This window comes from Chaetodon trifascialis, chromosome 12, assembly GCF_039877785.1.
Source record: "Chaetodon trifascialis isolate fChaTrf1 chromosome 12, fChaTrf1.hap1, whole genome shotgun sequence".
NCBI lineage: Eukaryota > Metazoa > Chordata > Actinopteri > Chaetodontiformes > Chaetodontidae > Chaetodon > Chaetodon trifascialis.
The window spans coordinates 1,807,504-1,829,673 of NC_092067.1; the positions used below are offsets into that span (position 1 = coordinate 1,807,504).

General features: G+C 39.4%; 1 protein-coding gene across 7 annotated transcripts; it reads left to right on the plus strand.

Annotated features, from left to right (window-relative positions):
• The first annotated feature begins 486 nt into the window (after nucleotides 1-486).
• Nucleotides 487-21,944, plus strand: ddx3xa (DEAD-box helicase 3 X-linked a). Of its 7 annotated transcripts, none has more exons than XM_070976375.1 (20): nucleotides 487-825; nucleotides 1,770-1,821; nucleotides 2,006-2,053; nucleotides 2,848-2,907; nucleotides 6,544-6,717; nucleotides 8,285-8,420; nucleotides 9,891-9,995; nucleotides 10,084-10,183; nucleotides 10,336-10,471; nucleotides 10,685-10,782; nucleotides 10,871-10,969; nucleotides 11,086-11,246; nucleotides 11,332-11,476; nucleotides 11,563-11,707; nucleotides 12,060-12,110; nucleotides 14,851-15,032; nucleotides 17,345-17,462; nucleotides 17,571-17,724; nucleotides 18,707-18,828; nucleotides 19,076-21,944. In XM_070976375.1, the coding sequence occupies exons 1-20, from the start codon at nucleotides 781-783 to the stop codon at nucleotides 19,159-19,161; spliced, it is 2,217 nt and encodes a 738-aa protein (XP_070832476.1). In that variant the 5' UTR covers nucleotides 487-780; the 3' UTR covers nucleotides 19,162-21,944. The 7 variants fall into 7 exon arrangements, with proteins under 7 accessions (XP_070832476.1, XP_070832479.1, XP_070832477.1 ...); XM_070976378.1 differs by having other exon boundaries at nucleotides 495-825; nucleotides 6,544-6,651; XM_070976376.1 differs by lacking the exon at nucleotides 12,060-12,110 and having other exon boundaries at nucleotides 495-825.
• The last annotated feature ends 226 nt before the right edge of the window (nucleotides 21,945-22,170 follow it).

A 22,170-nucleotide genomic window follows, 5' to 3' on the forward strand; every position in this document is an offset into this window, starting at 1 on the left:
AACCTTTGTGACTTCACAGGACTGATATTGACTGATATATGAAGAGCCTTATTGTCCTTGGTTATTGATCATCCTCTTTGCCTGGACACCTGGGCGTTGTATTGATGACGATGCATTTGATGTGTCTTTGTCTGTCTTATATGTATTGGATTCGCTTTTGTTTTTAGTAAAGCTAAAACAAAACAGTGACATTGTGTTCTTATCTAGATACACTCTTCGCTCCATATATGCAAACCTTCTAAGTTTGGAATGCTGGATACGTATTACAAATATCTAGATTTCGTTTCTGTGTTTTTTAAGACGCATCGTCAAGAATTATGTTAATAACGTATGAATCGTTCTGCTGGAAGACGTAGGGACACTAACGCTATTTTCTGCACTGTGAGCCGGCGTTCTACCAATCCGAGATGAAAAGAAACATCGCGATATTTGTTCAACGGACTGCTGGCATGGGATTACGCAAGCGATATCTCGCGCTACCTGAGCATTCGACGTCTCATTCCACTACGATCAATCCTGACGGGAGGGGGTTTCTGTTCGACATCTACAGAGCAATTATTTCATTTGGAAACTTGAACGTAATTTATATTTATAATAAACATCGTCGATTTATTTATTTAAAGTGAACGTTGTCGTTTATCTAGGTTTATAGGTTACCGCTGGTTAAAGATCGTATTTTGAGCAGAAAAGGATAGTTAAATTAACGTAACAGCATAGCTGGCCGTGCTAACAAAGAAAATCCTTTCTCTTCATAAATAATCCCCTCTACTCTCTTTAGTTATGAGTCATGTGGTCGTTGATAATCCACACGGTCTAGATCAGCAGGTAAGTACATCCATCTGATTACTTGTTTTCTTGCTTTTGTTAAAAAAATTTGGTGATTTTCCATTACGCACATGTAGTTTCGACAGACTGTTGGCTACATCAGCTACGTCGATAGCCTTCAGCTAAGCTAACGCTGCGGATGGTAAAATGGAGGTGATGATGTCGCCGTGTGGAAGATTGTGATGGCGGAGCTCGTCACCCCGTCCTGCCAGCTAACTAAACTTTCTGGCTGGCTAACACTGCATTTCCCTCGAGAAATAGCTCACAGTAGTTTTAAACCCAACAAAGTACATCATGTAAATCACCTCTCGTGAAATATTATTTCACTTGACGGAAAGCTGAGCCATCATTTACACCGGTATCCGACTGAGTTAGCCCGACTAATTAGGCCTTCTCAACCTGAAACGTGGCGCAGGAAAAAATGTTGGTAGTAGTCTTTCGCGACCATAATGGTTTTTAGGCACAAGTCTTTGCTCTCAATTTGATTAATTGTTCAGATAGTAACAAATATATTTGTATTAGCTTTTCCACTGATGGTAGTAATGCGTCTTTCACTTTTTTTTGTCTTAGTTTGTCAGCGTTTGCCTGAGACTAGATGGCTGTGACATGCCACAAAAATCAGCCAGTTTCTACGAGCCAGTAGCAAAATGACTTCGGTAGTGTTCTGAATAATGGTCCGGTAAAATTTGCTAAGAATATGCCAAAACCGTCTGAAATAATTTCATGAAAAGTGAAGGTGAAGAAATGTGATAGATCTTAAAATAGATTTTCAAGTTAAAGCAACGGTGATCATTGTGTTGTTGTACCCTCATTAAGTATTGTAGGTATTGTTTGGTTCAAGCTCTTGGTGGATGTTCACCTGTTTTTGAACCAAAGTAATTTTTTAGTTAAATTTATTTAATTATTTATTATTATTAATTAATTATTATGTGTTAATTTTGTAGCTTGCTGCCCTAGACTTGAACTCTGCTGACGGACAAGGCGGAGGAACTGGTAGTAAGTAATGAAGTAGATTATTTATTGATCACAATGCAAATGTAATTTTTGATTATATTAGCTTCAGTTGAAGCCTGTTTAATAATTTTTGCAATTTTACACTTTCATATTGAAAACTCCATTCAACCTACCATAAACCATAGTTTTTGTCAATCGTGGTTGACTTTTTTTCTCCCCCACTTAGGGCGCTACATTCCACCTCATTTGAGAAACAAAGATGCCTCTAAAAATGGTGAGTTCAAACTAATACTCACCCACTGAGTCACAGTCAGCCCATCAACACAGATTTGAATTCTAGTGCCAGTAAAGACAATCATGGTATGGTAAGCACGGTAAAGGCAAGCACAAGTTGGGGGAAAAGATCATGATGCAATATTTGGTTCTTAACAAATTGGTCTTTACCAGCCAAGACAAAGATGGAGGATCCTCAGTGATTTTTGCTGCATCAGACCATAGGAATGTTGAGGACATTAATTTCAGTTGTCTAGTGTACAGAATGAGCAGAGAAAGCTATGTCAAGTGATACCTTGACATGATGATGGCTTATTTTGGCATGGATAAAATGGGTCAAGTGGTACTGCAAAGTGGCTGTAGCCTGGAACTTTCATTAGTAAGATAATCGGGCAGAATTTAAAAATGTCTAATTCAGTTTTAAATTTTTAGTACCGATTTGGTAACACGCTTTGTGATGTGGACATTGGGGAGAACATAGTTGCTCTTTTCCCAAGTTTATTCCTGTCTCACACGTGAACCGAGGAATGCTAGCAGTTGACTGATTAAGAGAAATGTGGAGGGAGGGTGTGTGGGTGGGGCGGGGCGGTGTTTGTGTTGTAAGCATTGACATTTTTATGTTTTAACAATGTCTTTGTAGCCCGATAAGGTGGTGAACTTGTCTGTACTTTTTTTAGCCTCTTAAAGGCTTTAAATCAACACCAATAGTTAACAGTTTTAAAAATCTTGGATTCATGGTACTGTGTCATTGCACACTTGACGTTTTTCTCGTTTTACTGTTTTCTTATTCCACAGCAGGAAATGCTTATTCCGCTGGTAGACAGTGCGGTTATTCAGTGGCACCAATAAATCTCTGTAAGTCCCTTCTGTCTGCTTTCGCTGAGGGCAACCTGCATTTTCAGATGCATGAAATGGCCATTTTACACACCAGCAAAACTAGTGTGAAGAGGGAGAGGGTTAGGTTAGAGCTATGCACTTCAAAGAAAAAGTTCATAATAATATGAGCTCATGATTGATTGATTTGCTTCTTTCTGCTGGGATGCTTGCAGTCAAAATGAGAAAGGTTAGAGGTAAAGGACAATTTGACGTAAGCACAGGTGTCTTGGGTTGATGCTTTTTTTAATAGTAAGTTGAAGTTTTCATCTATGGAAATGTATGATAGCTCTCTTAAATTGATTTCCACTGTATATTCAAGCCCATATTTCACCTGCAATTTCCCCAAGTATTCTGTAAACAGTGCCCACAACTATGGCAGGCAGAGTATTCTCAAGACACAGAAATAATTGAACTTCAGGATGGGATGACTGTAATATTGGCAACTATTAAAGTCAAGCCCAACACTCAAACAGTATCAGCCAGTAATTGTGGGTTAGTCTTTTTATAGCCTGCTTCCCTACCTTTGCTCAGGTTGTCTAAGACTTGCTTCTCAACCACTTTGCTTTAATCATGCCTACAGTGGGCGTTGGCAAAAGAGATGTGGTATACCTTGACCTTTACCTGCATGCCACGCCATGCCATCTACTTGTTTTTGCAGAGTTTCATCGTGAATGTGGCTGAACACTGAGGCATAATTGTGCCCTTACTTTGTCATGGTCACTTGAAAAAAGCAGCAGAAATCTGGGCCTAACACAGCATATTTGCATGGTGATGGTGCCTTAAAGACTCTGCGCTGCATCACTAGTGTTACTGACTAATAACAAAACAATATCAGCGGTTTAAAGAATTAGCTGTGAAGCCTTTTTTACATTGTCCAACTACATACCTTTTAACCTCTGCTTGTGACAGTCATGAAATCAAAGTTGGGACTTAGTCTTGCAAAGAAACTGGGCAGTACACTTCTGCATTGACTTAATTCAGCCAGTCAGTAAGTATTAATCACAAGTCTGTTACTTTGAGTCTTTCTAGACCTTGTAGGTTTTTGTGTCTGCATACGGCATGCTATTGAAAAGTACTAATTGGGATAATTGAGAAACATGCTGAGAACCAGAGTGCATGCAGGTTTTTGTCCCAACAACTGACTGCTCCTTGTGATTTTGTTGATGAGTTACTTCACTCTGAAGTTAAAATAACCATTGAAAACTTCTGGTGCACTTGGTGATGGAACAGAAACCTGTATACACTCACACCTCTCTGATGTCTCAGGGAGTGAGTCTCTGTCTGAAAGGAACGTTTGTTTCTATGGCGTCATTTCAAAGTAGTGATTATCAGGCTGCTCTCCTTTGCTGCTTCTTTAATATTTGTGACTAAAACGATGAATAGAACAGATTCCATGTTTTCTTTAGTTGGCTTGCACTACATTTACATAAGATGCCTGAATGATAGTGCACCAGAATTGTCATCCCTTAAATAGAGCTGACTGTCCTAGCTATTTTATACCCCAGGTAAAGCTGTCGGTTGTAAAAGGTCAAAAGAATCTTGTATCATGTAGTTGTTGAAGTTGAGGCGGCTTTAATTTTCTTGCACAAGCATCTCTAGAATATGCAGTTAATTTGCTGTTTGGAGCAGGGTTGGGCATTATGGTAAAAGTTTCCAACTGCCTACTGTCAGCCCCACGATTAGGTGTGTGCTAATTGCTTGTACTGCATGCACAATACTGACCAAGATGGTTAGTGAGGTTAATTCCTGAACAGGCTAATGCCGGGGTCAGACTACACAAATCTAGCCCAATTTTGAAGCTATTTTGTTGTGGCCAATGAATTACCAGCACAATGGCCAATTGTGAGCAACAAACAGGCACATATACTCGTGTGGTGTGACGTGCTAAATGACCTGTCATGCAGCATCTTGGATGCCCCACAACACCCTGACAAAAAGACTAGCACTAGAATTGTTTGTCTTGACACACCTAGTGTGACATCTCCCTTGATATGTTCCTGATCGCTTACTGATCAGGCGCTCTCCTCAGAGTGCAGTCAGATAACAGTGCTGAGGTTGCATCTGTCAGGTGGGACAATGAAAAAGAAGAAAAGTTTGCGGAGCTGTGGCAGCAGTACCCCTGCCTATTTGACGTTTCCTTAGAGGACTACCATGACCCAGTCAAAAAAGACAAACGGCGAGAAATTGTTTAAGCACTTTTATCAGCCAGGCGAGTAGCTGGCTATGTTGTCATAACATTATCCCCGGTCCTAATTACGGGAATATTACGGATCTAACATTTAAGTAGCCTGTTTGATGCGGCCGACACAGCAAGGCATGGTCCTTGTAGAGTAAGTAACTGTGACAATAAAATAACTAAATGTGAATCTCGTAACTGTCGTAATTGTTATCTGGATGTTGCCTAGTAGATGTACAAATAATGACCGAATGGGTCGAAATGCACACCGCCTCTTGCATTTGCTTTTAATGTTATAGCGTACCCACAGAGTTTTTTCTTTCTTACTTTCTTACACAAGACCGCCAGCATCACACACAATGCTTCTGTTAGTTTGATGGGCAGTTGCGTCACCCACCTTCCTGATGACATCTAAACTTGTGTGTGAAATAACACATGCTGTAATTAGTCGGGGTCACACGTGTAATCATGCCATCCGGTTCAGATATCCCCTGAACTGAAAAATCCATATTGTCACCATCAGCAGGGGACTTTTTGAGCTTCTTTAGGAAGTATATATGTTGTCTTGCCTGATGTTCTGAATTTACTTGCTGAGATCAGTGTCCAAAAAAAAAAAAAACAACTACTGGTCTACAAGACCAGTTGACAAGAGATTGGAGTGTGCCTATGTCAAGCATTGCAAGGCATTGGCCCATGTGCTTACTTGAAGGGCAACCATGTTTACCTGTTGGCCCACGGGTATAAGTTAAGATCCTTGTCACAGAGCTACCTCCTTTTTGCTGAACAAATTCTCATTCAAAACAGGACTAATCCGAGACCAGATCAGTGTGGCTGGTCTGCCCTATGATGCGGTTGTGGCATAGCCTCAGCCACTTAGCATGACAGCGTTAACTGTAGATTGTCCCTGCACCAGCCTCATCCTCATCCTCAGTCTGCATTGATAACAGTGTGGTCACCAATGGGAACGATGACACAGCAGCTGTCCAAAGGTTGCCAGGTAGTTGGTGTAAATGTCTGACATAGGCAGGGAGCAGGATCAATAGGTCTGTTGTACAGAAAAGTCAGTTGTCAGCGCATCACATTTATTTTACCAAAAACATTAGATTTTTCTGCATCTATTCTCATGTACAGGTTTAGACCTTGCTTTGGATTTTTTGCCTATGTTTTTATATTGGACACAATTAACTTCTCACAATCAAGCCAAATTTCAGTCCAGGTTGTAGTCTACTGTGAACTGCTTGCATCCCACCTGTCAAATAATAAGGCTAAAAATAGGTCAGCACTTGAAGAGACACTCATGTCTAGTGAGGACTATGAGTGCAACCAAATGTGTACTTGCTTAATGAGACAAATGAGTAACGTGTGCAACATTATGTACTTCTGTGCTTCCTCACAACCTTCTTATTCTGTTTTCTTCTTTTTTTTTGTCCTCCATGAAGATTCACCTGGATGGGATAGTGGACGCAGCAATGGATTTGTGAATGGTTATCATGACAACCGCACAAATGGGGGCTTTGGAGGGCGAGGACCCCCTCGCACTGATAGAGGTGGGCGTGGCGCCTACCGTGGTAACAGGGGTGGAGGCTCGTTTAATCAACCTTTGCAAAATGCAGGTGGGGAAATGCTGTCGTGCCTTAACATATCTAGCTATGGCTGCAGTTGTAGAGTGATAGTGTAGTATTGGATGTAATTTTGACCCTCCCCCACCTTGGTTTTATACTGCTGTTATATCAGAATGCTTGTACTTATGGGGTAAGGTTACTGTCAAAAGTTTCGTGCGTGGACACATAAAAATCGTGCACGTATTAAAAATGTGTGCGTGTTAGTCTGTAGTTGTGCATAAATAAAAAATTTGTAAACTCTTGTTTAAGTCAAATCATGCATAGATTATGCAGTGTATAAATTATCTGTGAGAATGCAACTCGTAAAGTTACAACTTTCCAAAATGACAAATACGGATTGCAGGTTATGGACGTACGCTTCCTTCATAATGAATACGAATCTGACAAGCGTGAAGTAACTGTCGTCACGAGGTCACAGGCATTATGTATTGAGTGGAAGATAACATCAATTCTACAAACTGTGCAAGTTTTAACATCCACTTTCTCACATAAAATAATCTTAAAACCACATTCCGTACTACTAAAACAGCAATATTTCGAAACTTGTAACTTATAGTTGTGAGTCCTCTCCTCCAGCATCCTCGATAAAATGGGAGGGGCAAGAACACATCCGGGTATTTGAGTGTACTTCGAGATGCGGACTTTTGAATTGGAACAGTACTTGGACTCAGAGTGATGACGTTTCTCAAGTACACAAGAACACAAGTACAGAAAAGAACGCATATTGAGAAATGGCCAAGTACGTAATTTCAAATTGTTTTAATATCATTTTCTTACTACATTGGTCTCGGGAACTGACTCAAAGTGTACATCGCGGAAACACTGCTAAACTAGGTTAACCATGACCCAGCTGGTCTAAAACACGTCGTCTGGGTTGTTACCCTCACCAATATAAGACAGATGTACACTTTGAGTCAGTTCCCGAGACCAATGTAGTAAGAAAATTATATTAAAACAATTTGAAATTACGTACTTGACTTTGCTCCAAATCCCTCGCCGCCATCTTTCACGCATGCGCAGTTTGTAGAATCGATGTTATCTTCCACTCGATACATAATGCCTGTAACCTCGTGACGTAGTTTTGACAGTTACTTCACGCTTGTCAGATTCGTATTCGTTCTGAAGGAAGCGTATGTCCGTAAACTGCAATCCGTATTTGTCATTTTGGAAAGTTGTAACTTTACGAGTTGCATTCTCACAGATAATTTATACACTGCATAATCTATGCATGATTTGACTTCAACAAGAGTTTACAATTTTTTTATTTATGCACAACTACAGACTAACACGCACACATTTTTAATACGTGCACGATTTTTATGTGTGCACGCACGAAACTTTTGACAGTAACCTTACCCCATATGTACTCTCCATATTAATGATAGATTTGCAATAAATCAGGAGTCACAGTGAACAACATTAGCTGTGCACTTAATTTGAGATGAAATAATGTGATCATTTGAAAGAACTAGTGGCATTTTGTTTGCTTTTGGTGAGAAAGTGGTGTCATCTGACAGCTCAGTTCATCACTGAGTGGCTGTTCATCTGTTCATTGCAGGGTTTGGCAGTTATGACAACAAAGATGCCAGCTGGGGAGGACCTCCAAGGGATGCTGCTTACAACAGCTTTGGGGGCCGTTCTGATAGATCCAAGACTGCCTATTTCAGTGACCGTGGGGCGGGCTCAAGGGGAAGGTGTGTAAAATGTTACATGTAATAAAACACTGCTCTGAGCCTGTAAATTTTTTTAATTGGATGTCTTAATGCTTTGTAATTAACATTTTTCAAAAAGCAAACAGTATAATTTTGAGCAGACTGAATGAGTGTGTATGTTTCATAACTTATATTCTATGACAAAGCGCATTTCCTTTGTGTTATTTATGCTTAGAACAGATAAGAGATGATAAACCTAACCAGTATGTTGGTTTGCTCTTCTAGCTTGCATTAAAATGTTATTAGCAGACTTGGTGGCTAGGCTTGTGCAGCTTGGCAGTCGGATCATATATTGGATGGTTGAAGGGATGAGTGACAATTATTTATTCCTCTGCCAATATTAAGCTGATTTTAACTAACTTACTGTCAGAGCTAAGATGTTATAAAAATCCTAAACTTTGCTCTGCAATCTGTAAGAGTGGTTAACATATGGATATAATTTGGATTGTGATATTCAAGAGAATGTAAAAAGGCATATGCAGGCACAGATTTACATAGCTTGCACTAATATCTTTAGGCTCACCTTTGGCATCTTGGTAAAATCGGTAAAATCATTTAGTACAAGTTTTCTTTCAAGACCGCAAGTACATGTAGTTTAAAATGATAGTGGATACTTGTAAAGAGAACATTAGTAAATAGTCCAGTAGTAGCATCAGCAGCATATACATGTAATAAATACAGTCGTGTATATTGTGCAGTAATATCACAAAATCTTGTTCTCATCTCTGGTGGCAAAGCTTTTTATTCTACTCCACATAGATCACAAACTCTTGAATACAGAAACAACTCATTGAAACTGGTTGAGAAATGTTACATTGCTCCTTATCTACAAAACCCACAGCTGACCTCTTAACTTGTATTTCTTTAAGGGTCAGTTATCTATGCTTTTGCATCTGTGCTCAGATTTTATAGTGAGGGTTCTGTATGTGGTTTGTCCAAGTGGCGTTACCATACCAAGCAGTCCAAGATAGATGGGCTTGTGCACATCTACTCATTTCTGGACCCCAAGGTGTCCAAGTGGGCATTTCACTGGTGTGCTGCCACATAATTCCCCCTTACCCCCTCCTGCCGACCCCTGGCAATCTCCAGTAACCATGGTCTGAAGATATGAAAATAGAAACAATCGCCCAAACTTACTGGTGACCAAATTTAAGACAATATCACAGTGCAACCTGGTTTAGGGTATTGTGATGGGCTATCCTTCAAGATCTTTTTTTTCACAGAATCTGGAGTCAGTCACCTTGCAATAAACTTGAAAATCTCAAAAGAAAAAAAAAATTCTATTCTGGGACACAAGTTAGTTTATCTTTTTGAGATTTAAGTATCTTTTCTCTCTGTTTTTCCTACAACTATTTTGGACATCATGGAAAAAAAATCTTAAAGACTGATGAGCACGAAATTAAAAGGTTTGTTTTAGTTCCTCTCTTAAATACTCCATGTGCATGTGTGCAGATATGAGCGTGGTGGCTTTGCTGGTGGAGGAAACACCCGATGGGTGGAAGACTCGAGAGATGATGATTGGTCTAAGCCCACTGCTCCCAACGAACGCCTGGAACAGTAAGACAGACTCTGCTCACAAATAAGAAAACTCATAGCGATCTTGTATCTGCATGTAACCCTAACTTTTGCAAATCTTGTTTTTTAGTGAGCTTTTCTCTGGGAGCAACACAGGGATAAATTTTGAAAAATATGATGATATTCCTGTGGAGGCCACTGGAAGCAACTGCCCACCCCACATTGAAAGTGTAAGTCTTTACTCATCAGTGTTTACATATTTTAAATGGTGCAATTGAAATGGTCATTCTCAGTCTATACAGAGTCATTTAAAATGGAAGTTCAAAGGTTTTGATTGAACAGTTTATATCTTATACCGGTGGTGTGTGTGATTATTCTGTAGTTCCATGATGTTGACATGGGGGAGATCATCATGGGGAATATCAATTTGAGTCGCTACACTCGTCCCACCCCAGTCCAGAAGCATGCTATACCCATCATTAAGTCGAAGAGAGACCTGATGGCTTGTGCCCAGACAGGTGAGTATTTTTCTATATGCAACTGACAGCTTTAAGTAGATAACAGTCTTTTTCTGGTTAATTTCTCTTATTAGAAATTAATATTGTTGTTCCTTTTAAAAATGGAAATCAAAGGTTAATGCATCATTCAGTGATCCATGGTTTTATATTTTAGTTTTATGTAGTCTTAAAAAAAAAAAATTGATTGTATTGATAATGCCTACTGCGTTTCAGGCTCTGGTAAGACAGCTGCTTTCTTGCTGCCAGTGCTGAGTCAGATCTACACAGATGGGCCAGGAGATGCTCTGCAGGCTGCGAAGAATAGTGGGCAGGTACTGGTGAAACAAAATAACACAATTGGCTGTGTCATGCAACTGAGTTGTTCTGTTAAACAGTATTTTTTTTTTTTTTCATCCTCAGGAGAATGGAAGGTATGGCCGTCGTAAGCAATACCCAATCTCCCTTGTCCTGGCTCCCACCAGAGAACTGGCTTTGCAGATCTATGATGAGGCAAGAAAGGTAAGCTTCACGCATACAGCTGACTATCTGACACCACTGTTATATATAACATTGTTTTCCTGGACACTGAATATTCATATTGAAACTTAATTTTTCCTTTCCTTCCCACATTCTAGTTTGCCTATCGCTCACGTGTGCGGCCCTGTGTGGTGTATGGCGGTGCTGATATTGGCCAGCAGATCAGGGACTTGGAGAGAGGCTGTCACCTACTGGTGGCCACACCTGGACGTCTGGTTGATATGATGGAGAGGGGCAAGATCGGTCTGGACTATTGCAAGTTAGTATAACACAGAGATCCATGCTGCAATTGGATTTTTTTAAAGAACCGACTCTAGTATTTGTGTTTTGTAACCAAATAACAGCTACTTGGTCCTGGATGAGGCTGACCGCATGTTGGACATGGGTTTTGAGCCACAGATCAGACGCATTGTGGAGCAAGATACAATGCCACCTAAAGGAATCCGCCAGACCATGATGTTCAGTGCCACCTTCCCCAAGGAGATCCAGGTATATTGGACAGCCATCAAATACACAGAATCTTGCTTAATGTGATTAATATGCACATACATCAATTTGATTTTTGTTGTGTTTAGATCCTCGCTCGTGACTTCCTGGAGGACTACATTTTCCTGGCGGTGGGGCGTGTGGGTTCCACCTCAGAAAACATCACACAGAAGGTGGTCTGGGTAGAGGAGACTGACAAAAGGTCCTTCCTTCTTGACCTACTTAATGCCACAGGTGAGAAATGCATAAACAGTGAGGAAAATGTTTTGGGTTTTTTTTGTCTGTGGTTGGTGTTGTTTTGTCTTCCCATGATGGTCACATTGGGCCCTAACCCATCATCCTGTGTTTGTCAGCCTGCCCCATATCAAGCTAATATTGACTTTGCTACATCTCTGCTAACAAATGTTCATTATAGCAAGACCTTGAAATGAAATATACAATATCCAAACAAAATCTCATGCTGTGGTGAGTGAGCAATGAAATCACTTGGCATGTTTAGGGGGTTTGCTTCTTTTGATGAACTTAAGCTGTTATTTTTGTGTACTGAGCCGCCTTACATTTACTGGCTGGTTTGGTTTTATCTCAGTTATTCCCAGTGAGGTTCAGGAAAATGTGACAGAGGCCCCAGAGAAACCGGGTAAGTATGAACATAACTTAACTCTGACCCACAAGTCAGAAACATCACATCCCACAGCTCATCCTGTCCCTCCGCTCCCCAGCTGACATGCTGCCTAAGTTTTGTTTTCTTTCATTTCCAATTAGAGCATGGAGGACCTACAATAATGTTTACCTTACACTATATAGACTGAGTGAAATTGAGAGAGTTATGGTCAATAGTCCAATCTCCCCACTTGAAAAGGGAGTCAAGTCAGTGTTATCTACTTAAACAGTGAAGTAGCAGCCTCAACATGATCATGTTGGCCGGCTGTCATAGAAAGAGTTCTTTCACGAGTCACATGGCTGTGACTGCATGGGGCCAAGTGTTTTTTTACTACCTTGACAATTTTGCTCATCTGATTGGGGTGATCTGGCCTTAAGTAATTTTATAGAGGATGGATGTTTGATAGACATTGTTTACCCTGCTTTGTGCCAGAGTGGCAAAACCATTGCAACCATCCTCAACCATTTTTTTTATCTTGATCTTTTTAATTCTGGTAGCAATTAATGCCAAATACCTGGATTCTAACTTAATATTTAGCAATAGCAACAGCTGGGCATATTTAATGTATCAGTATTCAGTAGAATAAAGCCAATGAAATCCACTCCTCAATTTGGCAACTTAAGTTGACTGAGTTCAGTCCACATCAGCCTGCTAGTTTTGCAGCAGACTGCTCTTCTTTATGGCGGCTGGGCTCGACACTGTAAGCAGTTTGCTCTATGTGCGAAAATTAGCTTGCGTGAATGTGGAAAATTAAGTTGTAAAATATACAGGTTGCTGATCTCTGATTATGAATCTCTCATCTCTTCACTAACTACCAAAGTACTGAAGCGTACTAAATATTCACAAAGCCGCATTCTCATTTTGGACATGACAGACTGGTGGCTGATGATATCAGCTGTTGATAATTACCAGCATCAGCAAATAACAGGCCAACAATACACCTTTTACTCTCTGCAGCCGGTTTCTCTATGCAGCCAAAGTTTGTTTAGATGGTAAAAGAAGCATCACTCTATAATGCCATCAGACACTTTCTGTAGTTGAAGATTACTTCACAAAAAAAATTCATAAGTCACATTTTCCCAACTTAATGAAGCTTCTTTCACACTGGACAAAAACCCAATAACATCTGTCTTTGCCTCAGTGAAGAAAGGTACTATTGGCATTCATTAATGTCTCAAATGACTGCGGTCATCATGGGTATTTATCGGCTCCAGCTCCGATAGGCAGTGATGAAAACATGACACCCAGGTAGACACACTTTTTTGTCCCTTTTCCAGTGTAATGATGACATGCATTGATGTTCTGGAATTGGCATATATTGCCTGATATCAGACAGGATTGTCAGCTAATTACACTCCATTTCCATCTCATCAACATCTCATAAATTACATAAGAAAAAAAACACTGTAATTTTGTCACTGGCCTCCATGCTGCTTTCTACTGTTCCCCATTTTCTGGCGCATTCGTGATGTCAATCATGACACACCAGGAAAAAAAAAAAAACAGGCAAGTTTGTTGACTGGCAATAGGAAAGGAGACAGTCAATAATTTTTTTAGCAGATTTACAAACCTGCATAGACATAATTTTGGTCTGAAATGGTATTGTTGAAACTGATACATTTGAAAGTTTTGAAAACAAGAACCTTCTGTATTTGGATCTGATGATACATGAAAAATGTGTCCACAGCTGTTATTTAAATGTATCAGATTGCTATTGAATCAACATTTAACTATACATAGAAGTATTGGATGAGACTCCATATGCAGCACATACCCAATTTAAAACAATTCAAATTGGAGGCAAAAAATTGACATCCCTTGTTTAAATATAATTATGTTATTCAGTTATCATCTTCAGTATGGTGTGCAGAAAAACAGAAGCTATGGTTGTCAGTAAATGTAAAGCTTTTAATGCAAACCCTGTCTCCATGTCCAAGTTGTCATTTTGGTTTTTGATTTTCTTCTTTTATCTCATGATCTTGCAACTGCTGACCTTTTCAGTAATGACCATTTTAAGTTCCCGATCCCATCTTTTAGTTTAAGGCCTTGACCACACGTATGCGTAAACATTTTCCTCTGTTGGACTTCCTGTTTACACAAAAGTAGCATTTTAGGTCATTTCAACAGATTTTTAAAGCCTTGTATAGTACAGATTTTTTTGACACTTGGTTTCTGTGTATCTGTGTTTACATGTAAAATGGAGCATTTGGGACATGACAATGTCATCACCCCAATTTGAGCATGCCCATTGTTGCTTTGTGTAATGAACATGTGTCTGTAACAACTACTGGTTTGTTAGTTTGGGTTAGCACTGCTAGGTTGTGTGCACCAGAAAGATGTTAAAGAACTACAAATTTGATTTTAAGTTATTTCTGCCAAAGGAAAATAAGTTCAGTGTGCATACGCAGAATGTTCTCAGGTATTTGATGTTGATGTAAACTTGATCGCCATGACATTCATCGCCATGCATGCCTTTTGGAATGTTAGGAATCATTTTTGTCTCACTGTAGAGATTTTTGTAAAACCAAGGTAATGTGGACAGATTTAAAAAGAACATTTTTTTTACTTATGTATTTATTTTTTTAAAAGACAAGTATATGTGTGGTCAAGTGTGAAAGTCCACCCATAGCACGTTCCCTGTTATCAATGATATATTGTCTTTTTCCTCTTCGCTCCTTATTCTGCTGTCCCATCCTCATTATTTCTGTCTACACAGGCAAAGACTCGTTGACTCTGGTGTTTGTTGAAACCAAGAAAGGAGCAGATGCTTTGGAAGACTTCCTTTACCATGAGGGTTATGCCTGCACCAGCATCCATGGTGATCGATCCCAGAGAGACCGAGAGGAAGCTCTGCATCAGTTTCGGTCTGGACGCTGCCCCATCTTGGTGGCCACAGCTGTAAGTAATCTATACCCCTACTCTACCCTTCTCATTTTTGTCCCCGTTCCACTTTCACGCGTTTAAACTAGAGATCGACCGATATGGATTTTACAGGGCTGATACCGATTATTCATAATCAAGCGAAACCAATAGCCGATATTTAGAACCAATATTCATTTGCAGCAAAAATGAAATTTTTGGTGTCAAAATTTAGAGTAACACACCTGGGATTAGAATGAATACATTATACTGTTTGTTTGTTTTGTGTACACTGGAAAAAAAAAACTTAACTTTTTGTAAAATAACACAAACACAAAATCTTAATTGAAATGCCTTTAAGTTTAATTATTTTTAAAACCAAAAGTGCAGGGGTCTTCTAGCAGCATTTCTTAAAACTCACTCTAATAAATAAATAAATAAATAAACTCCCTGAATTTTTGAAACCTCAACAAAATAAACTGAACTGTTCTGACATTTGGGTCTGAGTTAGTACTCCCAGTTCAGTCGTACCAGATTGTGGTGCAGAAAGCAGAGCTGCTCAGGGTACTCTCTTGTTAGACGGCTTCTCTTCCTCTCATAAAGTGCAGAGACTTCGCTGAAGACTCGCTCGCATGGTACAGAAGAGGGTGGTGCACAGAGAAATTTTCTTCATTACACACGTGAGTTGTAGACGCAACAGTAAATTTATTGATTGAAAGTAAAACACACTGAGAATAATCTCCTCGACGTGTGCTCTCTGCCTGACTCGTATCCCTGGACTTTACGAGTGACAGACAAAAAGACCATCATTTAACACCAGTAGGAAGTTGCTGCACCGCAGTGTAGTGAGTGCTGAGGGAGAGGCGATTGTAAACAAACAAGGACACCTTAGCATGTAGTACTGTTAAATTTGTTGTTTATTGATAAACCAGGAGCCACCCCACGGGCTGAGATACGTTAGGAAATTATTGTTCCCTCAAAGTAATGGTAACCGAAAGGGCCTATATTATTGTGTGTCTGGCTCCAGCTATAAAGCGGTTGCGGTAATAATGTAGCGGTGGGCCATCATGAAATAGACCTTGTTGAAGTTGGGAACAGTTTCATCTCCAGAGCCAAACAGTGGACTTCAGCAGGTTTTCCTTCCTTATACTTGTTATAGTCTACCTACCGGTATGTTGTTATGTCTTCTTTCTTATTTATTTATTTATTTTTATTTTTTTATTTAACAAGGAGCTTCAGGTCATGTTCACTTGGTTACATCTTTTTTTTTTTGGGTGTGTGACACTATTATCTTGTCATATGATTGATGTGATTAGACAAGTGGGTTGGTTAAGTGTCAATTCTAGGCTTGCATGTATCACAAGGTTGTGGTATTTTTAAGTATTTTAGTTTTTATTGCAACTTTGACTGACCCTGGTGGAGAGAGACTGCTGCATCAGAGCCAAAGGAGCACGTCTTTAAATACATTCATTAGTTTTATCAGTCATTTGTGGGGAAAAAAAAGGCCGATGCCAATTATGGAAAAAATGCAGAATATCGGCTGATATTATCGGCCAGGCCGATAATTGGTCGATCCCTAGTTTAACTCTCTCGTTTGTTGGGGTTTTGGCAACAAATAAAGGTTTAGAGCGAAAAGGTAAACACATCAAAAATTGTGGGTAATATTATATGCCTGTACCCAGTCTGATTTAAAGAATTTTAAGAATTTAAAAAGTGCTGTGTTGTGTAAAACTTGCTCCCATTCTCCCAGTAAGAATTTATTTATTTATTTTTTTCAAACTGAGAAGTTGCATCACATCTTTCAACAGAGTTTAATGGTGATATTGGCTCTTTTGCTTGCATTTTACTAAAAACCAATCTTGACAATGTTGCAATTTCTGATAATCCAGTAATATCTTTGAGGTAACCTACTTTTAATGTAAAAATAATGTAAAATACAACAAATTATACAAGTATGTTTCCCTTGAGGCTTATGTGAAGATGTAAGCCTTCAGTATGTTAAATTAACGTTTACCTGGTGCCCCTTAATTGCAAACTTACAGCGTCATAACTAAGAGTGAGCCAGATCAATTTTTGATGTTGTTCCAGGTTGGCAAATGCAACCTTTTTTAATTTCAGCATTTGATTCACATTTTGACAAACTCCTGAGGAAACCAACTGGGCCAATTGGATCATGAAAGAAATTATGGCTTAGATTGAACTGATGAATAATTAGCTGTTGCGAATTAACTGAAGTACCATAATTAATTTGGCCAGTGGACAAATTGAAACGCTAAACTACAGGTTGTCTGGTGTTCTTCATATGACCCTGACATTTACATATGTTTTCTTCCAATGTTTCATTTTTCCAGGTGGCTGCTAGGGGCCTTGACATCAGCAATGTGAAGCATGTTATTAACTTTGATTTGCCCAGTGATATTGAAGAATACGTCCACCGTATTGGCCGTACGGGACGTGTGGGCAACCTTGGTATGATTTCTTTTTCTTAAACCAAATATTTTTATGCCTGCTGTTTATTCATATTTTCATGACTTACTTGTGTAATCTATAATCTTACTTGTGTTCTGTTTTGTACAGGTCTGGCCACGTCGTTCTTTAACGACAAAAACAGCAACATAACCAAAGATTTGCTGGACATTTTGGTGGAGGCCAAGCAAGAGGTTCCCTCCTGGCTTGAGAGCCTGGCTTATGAGCACCAGCACAAGAGCAGCAATCGTGGACGCTCTAAGAGGTAAGTGTGTGTGTGTGTGTGTGTGTGTGTGTGTGTGTGTGTGTGTGTGTGTGTGTGTGTGTGTGTGTGTGTCTATATACACACACACACATATATACAGTGTATATAGATTACATTTATTTATAATCAAATTGTAAAAAAAAATATCCATACATGCAATTGTCAAAATTTATATTTGAATATGTGGGGGGAGGGAACAGTGGATAAGGGAATCAAGAAGGTTTTGGTGAGTTTTATTTTGTTATAGTTGAGTTTGAATGAAGTGTCTTACAAAAATAACATTTTTTCTTTCTGTCAATGGAGTCTGGTGGCTTTGGCGAGAGCGGCATAGCAGCTGTTTCTGGTTAAACAAAACGATCTTGCTCTTTAAGAAGAGGGTTATCAATGTAGGGATCCCTTCCATAATGTTAGACGCTTAAAACAATCTGAACCTTTCAGTGGCAAATAGACTTTTAGTGGATATACATTGACGGCGCACAAACATCTGGAGGGAGTAAATTGCAGTGTGTTTCGTGGCTGCTCTTATTCAATACAGAAAAAAACGTCAAACTTCGTTGTCTCCATCAGTCACTTTGATACAAAAAACATAATCAGATAATGTGACCAGAATTCCTGCAGGCACCGACTGGCAACTCTGCATACAGTTTCATTAACAGAAAATGAAATGTGTGTCAAGCTGAAATAAGTGAGTAATCTGGCAACATGGTACAGGACATTATTTTATTTAATTTGTAGTTATGTACATTTTTTTAAAGACATGTTTATGTTGAAATAATATACAAGTTGTATGTCTTTATCTTATTAGTTTTCCCTCTTATGGATGTAATGCACAACAATAGATATTAGAATGTTTTTTTCATCCATCTATGCCACACACAGTGGAGTGGAGGGCACAAGGCTTCAAGCACTACAGATCTTTAATTTGTTGTGCCATCCAAAAATCTGTACCCTGTTGTCTTAACAAGTGAATATTCTTGTCTAGGTTCTCTGGTGGCTTTGGAGCTAGAGACTACCGTCAGACATCTGGTGGCTCTGGAAACTTCAGTAGCAACCGTGGAGGGCGTAACACGGGAGGCCATGGAGGAAACCGTGGCTTTGGTGGAGGTAAGGAAACAGCCTTTTATCTGTGGTTGATGTTAATTTAAAAGCATTAAGGCTTCCATGTAGAACCTTGGTGCACAATTTATAATAAGTTTGTGCTTTTGGGCACACGAAAAGCACTGTATAAAAGTCATAACTCACAAGTTGAGAGCTCCTTAGTGCATACAATTATACTCAAGTTTACCCTAAATGGGAAATCAGAGCAGTCGATATGAAGTTGATTTAAATTAATTTTTTGTTGCTTTTGCAGGCAGCTTTGGTGGCAATTTCTACAGCAATGATGGCTACGGAGGAAATTACAGCCACTCTGCTGGTGTGGATTGGTGGGGCAACTAGTCACCCTAGGAATAGGTTGCCATATCAACCCAACCCAATGGAAACCACATGTTAACTTAAGCCAGACCATAACAACCCTCCCTGTGTAGCTTCACTGACACACAGTACATTACCAACCCTGGTTCTCTGCCATTTGCTTCTCTCCAAAAGGAAGTGTAGCACGGCGCAAAGGAAAGTCACCAGCACGTGCAATGCACCGGAGACCACAGAGATTCGCACACCTCAGAGCGAGCATGGATGCTGACATGCATTGTCCGATAGGAACTTCGGACTTTCATTTTTAGAAGTATTTTTGTTCTTTTTGTGGAAAAAACCCAATTGAATAACCTGAGGATCATTTGTATGTTAATGTACTGTGCCTTCGGAATTTAAACAGGAAATCTGTTATTCATTTCACCAGATGAACATGGCCAAGAGCTCTCAATTTGATTTTACTATTATTTTGTTCGGTGAAAAATATTAGAATGGTAAAATAAGCTTGGACTTAATCAAACCTTGGCAAACACTGGGGTATTGTGGCTTTGAGTCATGATTCCATTTGAACTTCAAATTTATTGCAGGAACATTGTGAAGCCTTTTGTATACTCAAACAGCAAATGGAGCCATTATTATGTCTTAACACAAACTGGGCCACTCTGGGAAGCAACCGTATTTTAATTCTTTGGGACAAATTTACATTTGTTTCTTTCTTTTGCTCACTCTATCCTGGACAGGCTCCTTTTTATGGATACGATAGTCTTTGAAATAGCCATTCCTAATGAAATCTTAAGAAACACAGAAGTCATTAAGCTCAGTGCCAATAATTGCTGAGGTTTAAACAAGAATAATCACTGCTGGAACTTGTTACTCCACATTTTTCAATTGACTTGACAGTGTTACAGCAGCTAGCATGTTACTTAGTGCTAGCTACATTAAGTGGGCGGTGTTTTTTGTTTATTTTTACTTGAGACATTTTTGGTGCAGGTGTGTGCAAAATTGAAAAACTTGGGTCAGTTTTTTGATTTTTGAATTGTTTCTCAACAAATATGTATCAAAACAAAAAATGCCTGCCATCTTGAAAGTGAAGTTCAAAATGGCTGCATAAAGGACCACAGCATCAGGAGGGCATTGCGTGGTGTTAGTGTTCACTGAATTGACCGGCAACCATGAGGCCCAGATGGTATTCTACGCTTGCAAGTGTTTTGTTTTTTGGTCAAGGAGAAAGGATACATGAACTGAGTCGCAGGCTTAACTTAATTACAAACGTTTTCTCTTTTCAAGCTGCGTTGGGGGCATGGTTCATCTTTAAAAGACAGGCAGTTGAATGATCACTGAGATTTATCATTGAAACAGTCAGGAACGGAGCAGGGTAGAGCAGCACTCCGACCACTGGAATTAGGGAAACGGGCATATGTGGGGTGTGGTTTTTAGTGCACCACTGGTGTCAGTGGCTTTGGTTTCCATTGCTGCACAGTGTAACTGGAGGTGGCCAAAGATCGGGGACTATCCACTTCCTTATGGAACATTAAAGTACTGTCAGGTCCTCTTGGAGTTTATCTGTGGCTACATAAAGCCAGAGCAGGCTTTTCGCAGAGGAGCAGCCATTGAGAGGAGATAGGGCGTTTCACCCCCCCAATTTTCTCATCGGGTGTGTTGTGCCTTGAAACTTTTTTTTTTTTTTTTTTTTTTTAAAGGAAATTGAACTAAAAGCAGATGCACTGACAGTGTTGAGAACTTGAGATTGACTGGTGCTACTTGATTTCGGTGTGTAGGCCCTTGTCCGTCGTGCCCATTAAGTTTTACAGAACTTCTTTTATTGCACATCTAGAGTTTTATGTAGATGTCTTGGATATGTGTCCTTAAGCTTCCAAATATTGTGTGTGAGGAGATTGTGAAAAACGCAGCTTGTTTACAAGGGGAAGGGTTCTCAACGATTCAACAGGATTTATTTGGGACCAGGGGATTTAGCAGTCGGGGGAATTTAGCCATTTGCACAGATTTCTAGATTCTACTTTTGCTGCTAGTTTTGTGTAATTTATTAAGCATTTTTGACAAATATTTATTTTTGTAAGCCTCAAAGTGATTCTTTGAAAGTTTCAGAAACTTGACCAAAAGACAGTACAAAAAACACTGGCACTTGAATGTTGAATGTCACCTGTATGCGTGAAATTTAATATATTTCGGGGTAGTGTGAGCTTTTTAATGTTTAAGATACATTGGACTCAGTAAATAATATCCACAGCTGTTTCAGGGCCTCCTCAGGGCCAATCATCTCTATGAGATTATAATTGGTCAACAAAATTTGATATGAAATTCAACAAACACGCCAAGGTTTGGAATATAGCTGTCAAAAGAGCAAATAAATTTCCTAAGCATATCAGTGCAGAAGTGTTCAGATTCTCCAATTGTGTGTGCATTATTCTTTACTCTTAATTTGACCTGATAATTATTTTTCTCCAGTCAATGTCTGGCACATGGCAATCCTTAAAGACACAAACATGTGGTTTATTGTCATTGTTGTATTTGCATATGACACCTCCTTGAGTTCTCCTTGAATGTGTATCAAGTCCACAGCATTGATTTCCAAGGCAGCTGTTGAAGTTGTATGGGTTGAACAGAAGGCCCTGTGCAAGTTGTTACAGGCAGAACCTGAGACTTGTTCCACATTCTCTAGAGAACCCTAGAGCTCTTTAGATGTAGACTTTGCTTTCTGTATTAGCTTATAGGCTACTGCACTGCATGGGAAGTACTCAGCTGTGCAATTGTATGATTTTACCAAAATAAAATGTTTGAATGCAAAAGTATCTGGAAAAGTTAAGCATGTTTTATGAAAGCCTGTTTAATGTAGTTGTACAGAGAAGACCTGTAGCAAGCAGCCTGATGCCTTGTGGCTGATGGGTGGCAAAACTTAGTTTGGTATAGATTGGATGGGCTTCATTCTGTTGAAAAATAGAGAGATTTCATTTGCAAATTTAACTGTGTCAGTTGTCTTATTTTCACAAACCTGTTAAAACTCTGATTTGGTAAGTG

Bases quoted from the DNA above. Each gene is read 5' to 3' on its own strand.
- ddx3xa (XM_070976375.1), top strand. From the start codon at position 781: ATGAGTCATGTGGTCGTTGATAATCCACACGGTCTAGATCAGCAG. The intron at 11,477-11,562 runs GTATATTGGACA...TGTTGTGTTTAG, and splicing joins CCTTCCCCAAGGAGATCCAG to ATCCTCGCTCGTGACTTCCT. The intron at 15,033-17,344 runs GTAAGTAATCTA...TCATTTTTCCAG, and splicing joins CCATCTTGGTGGCCACAGCT to GTGGCTGCTAGGGGCCTTGA.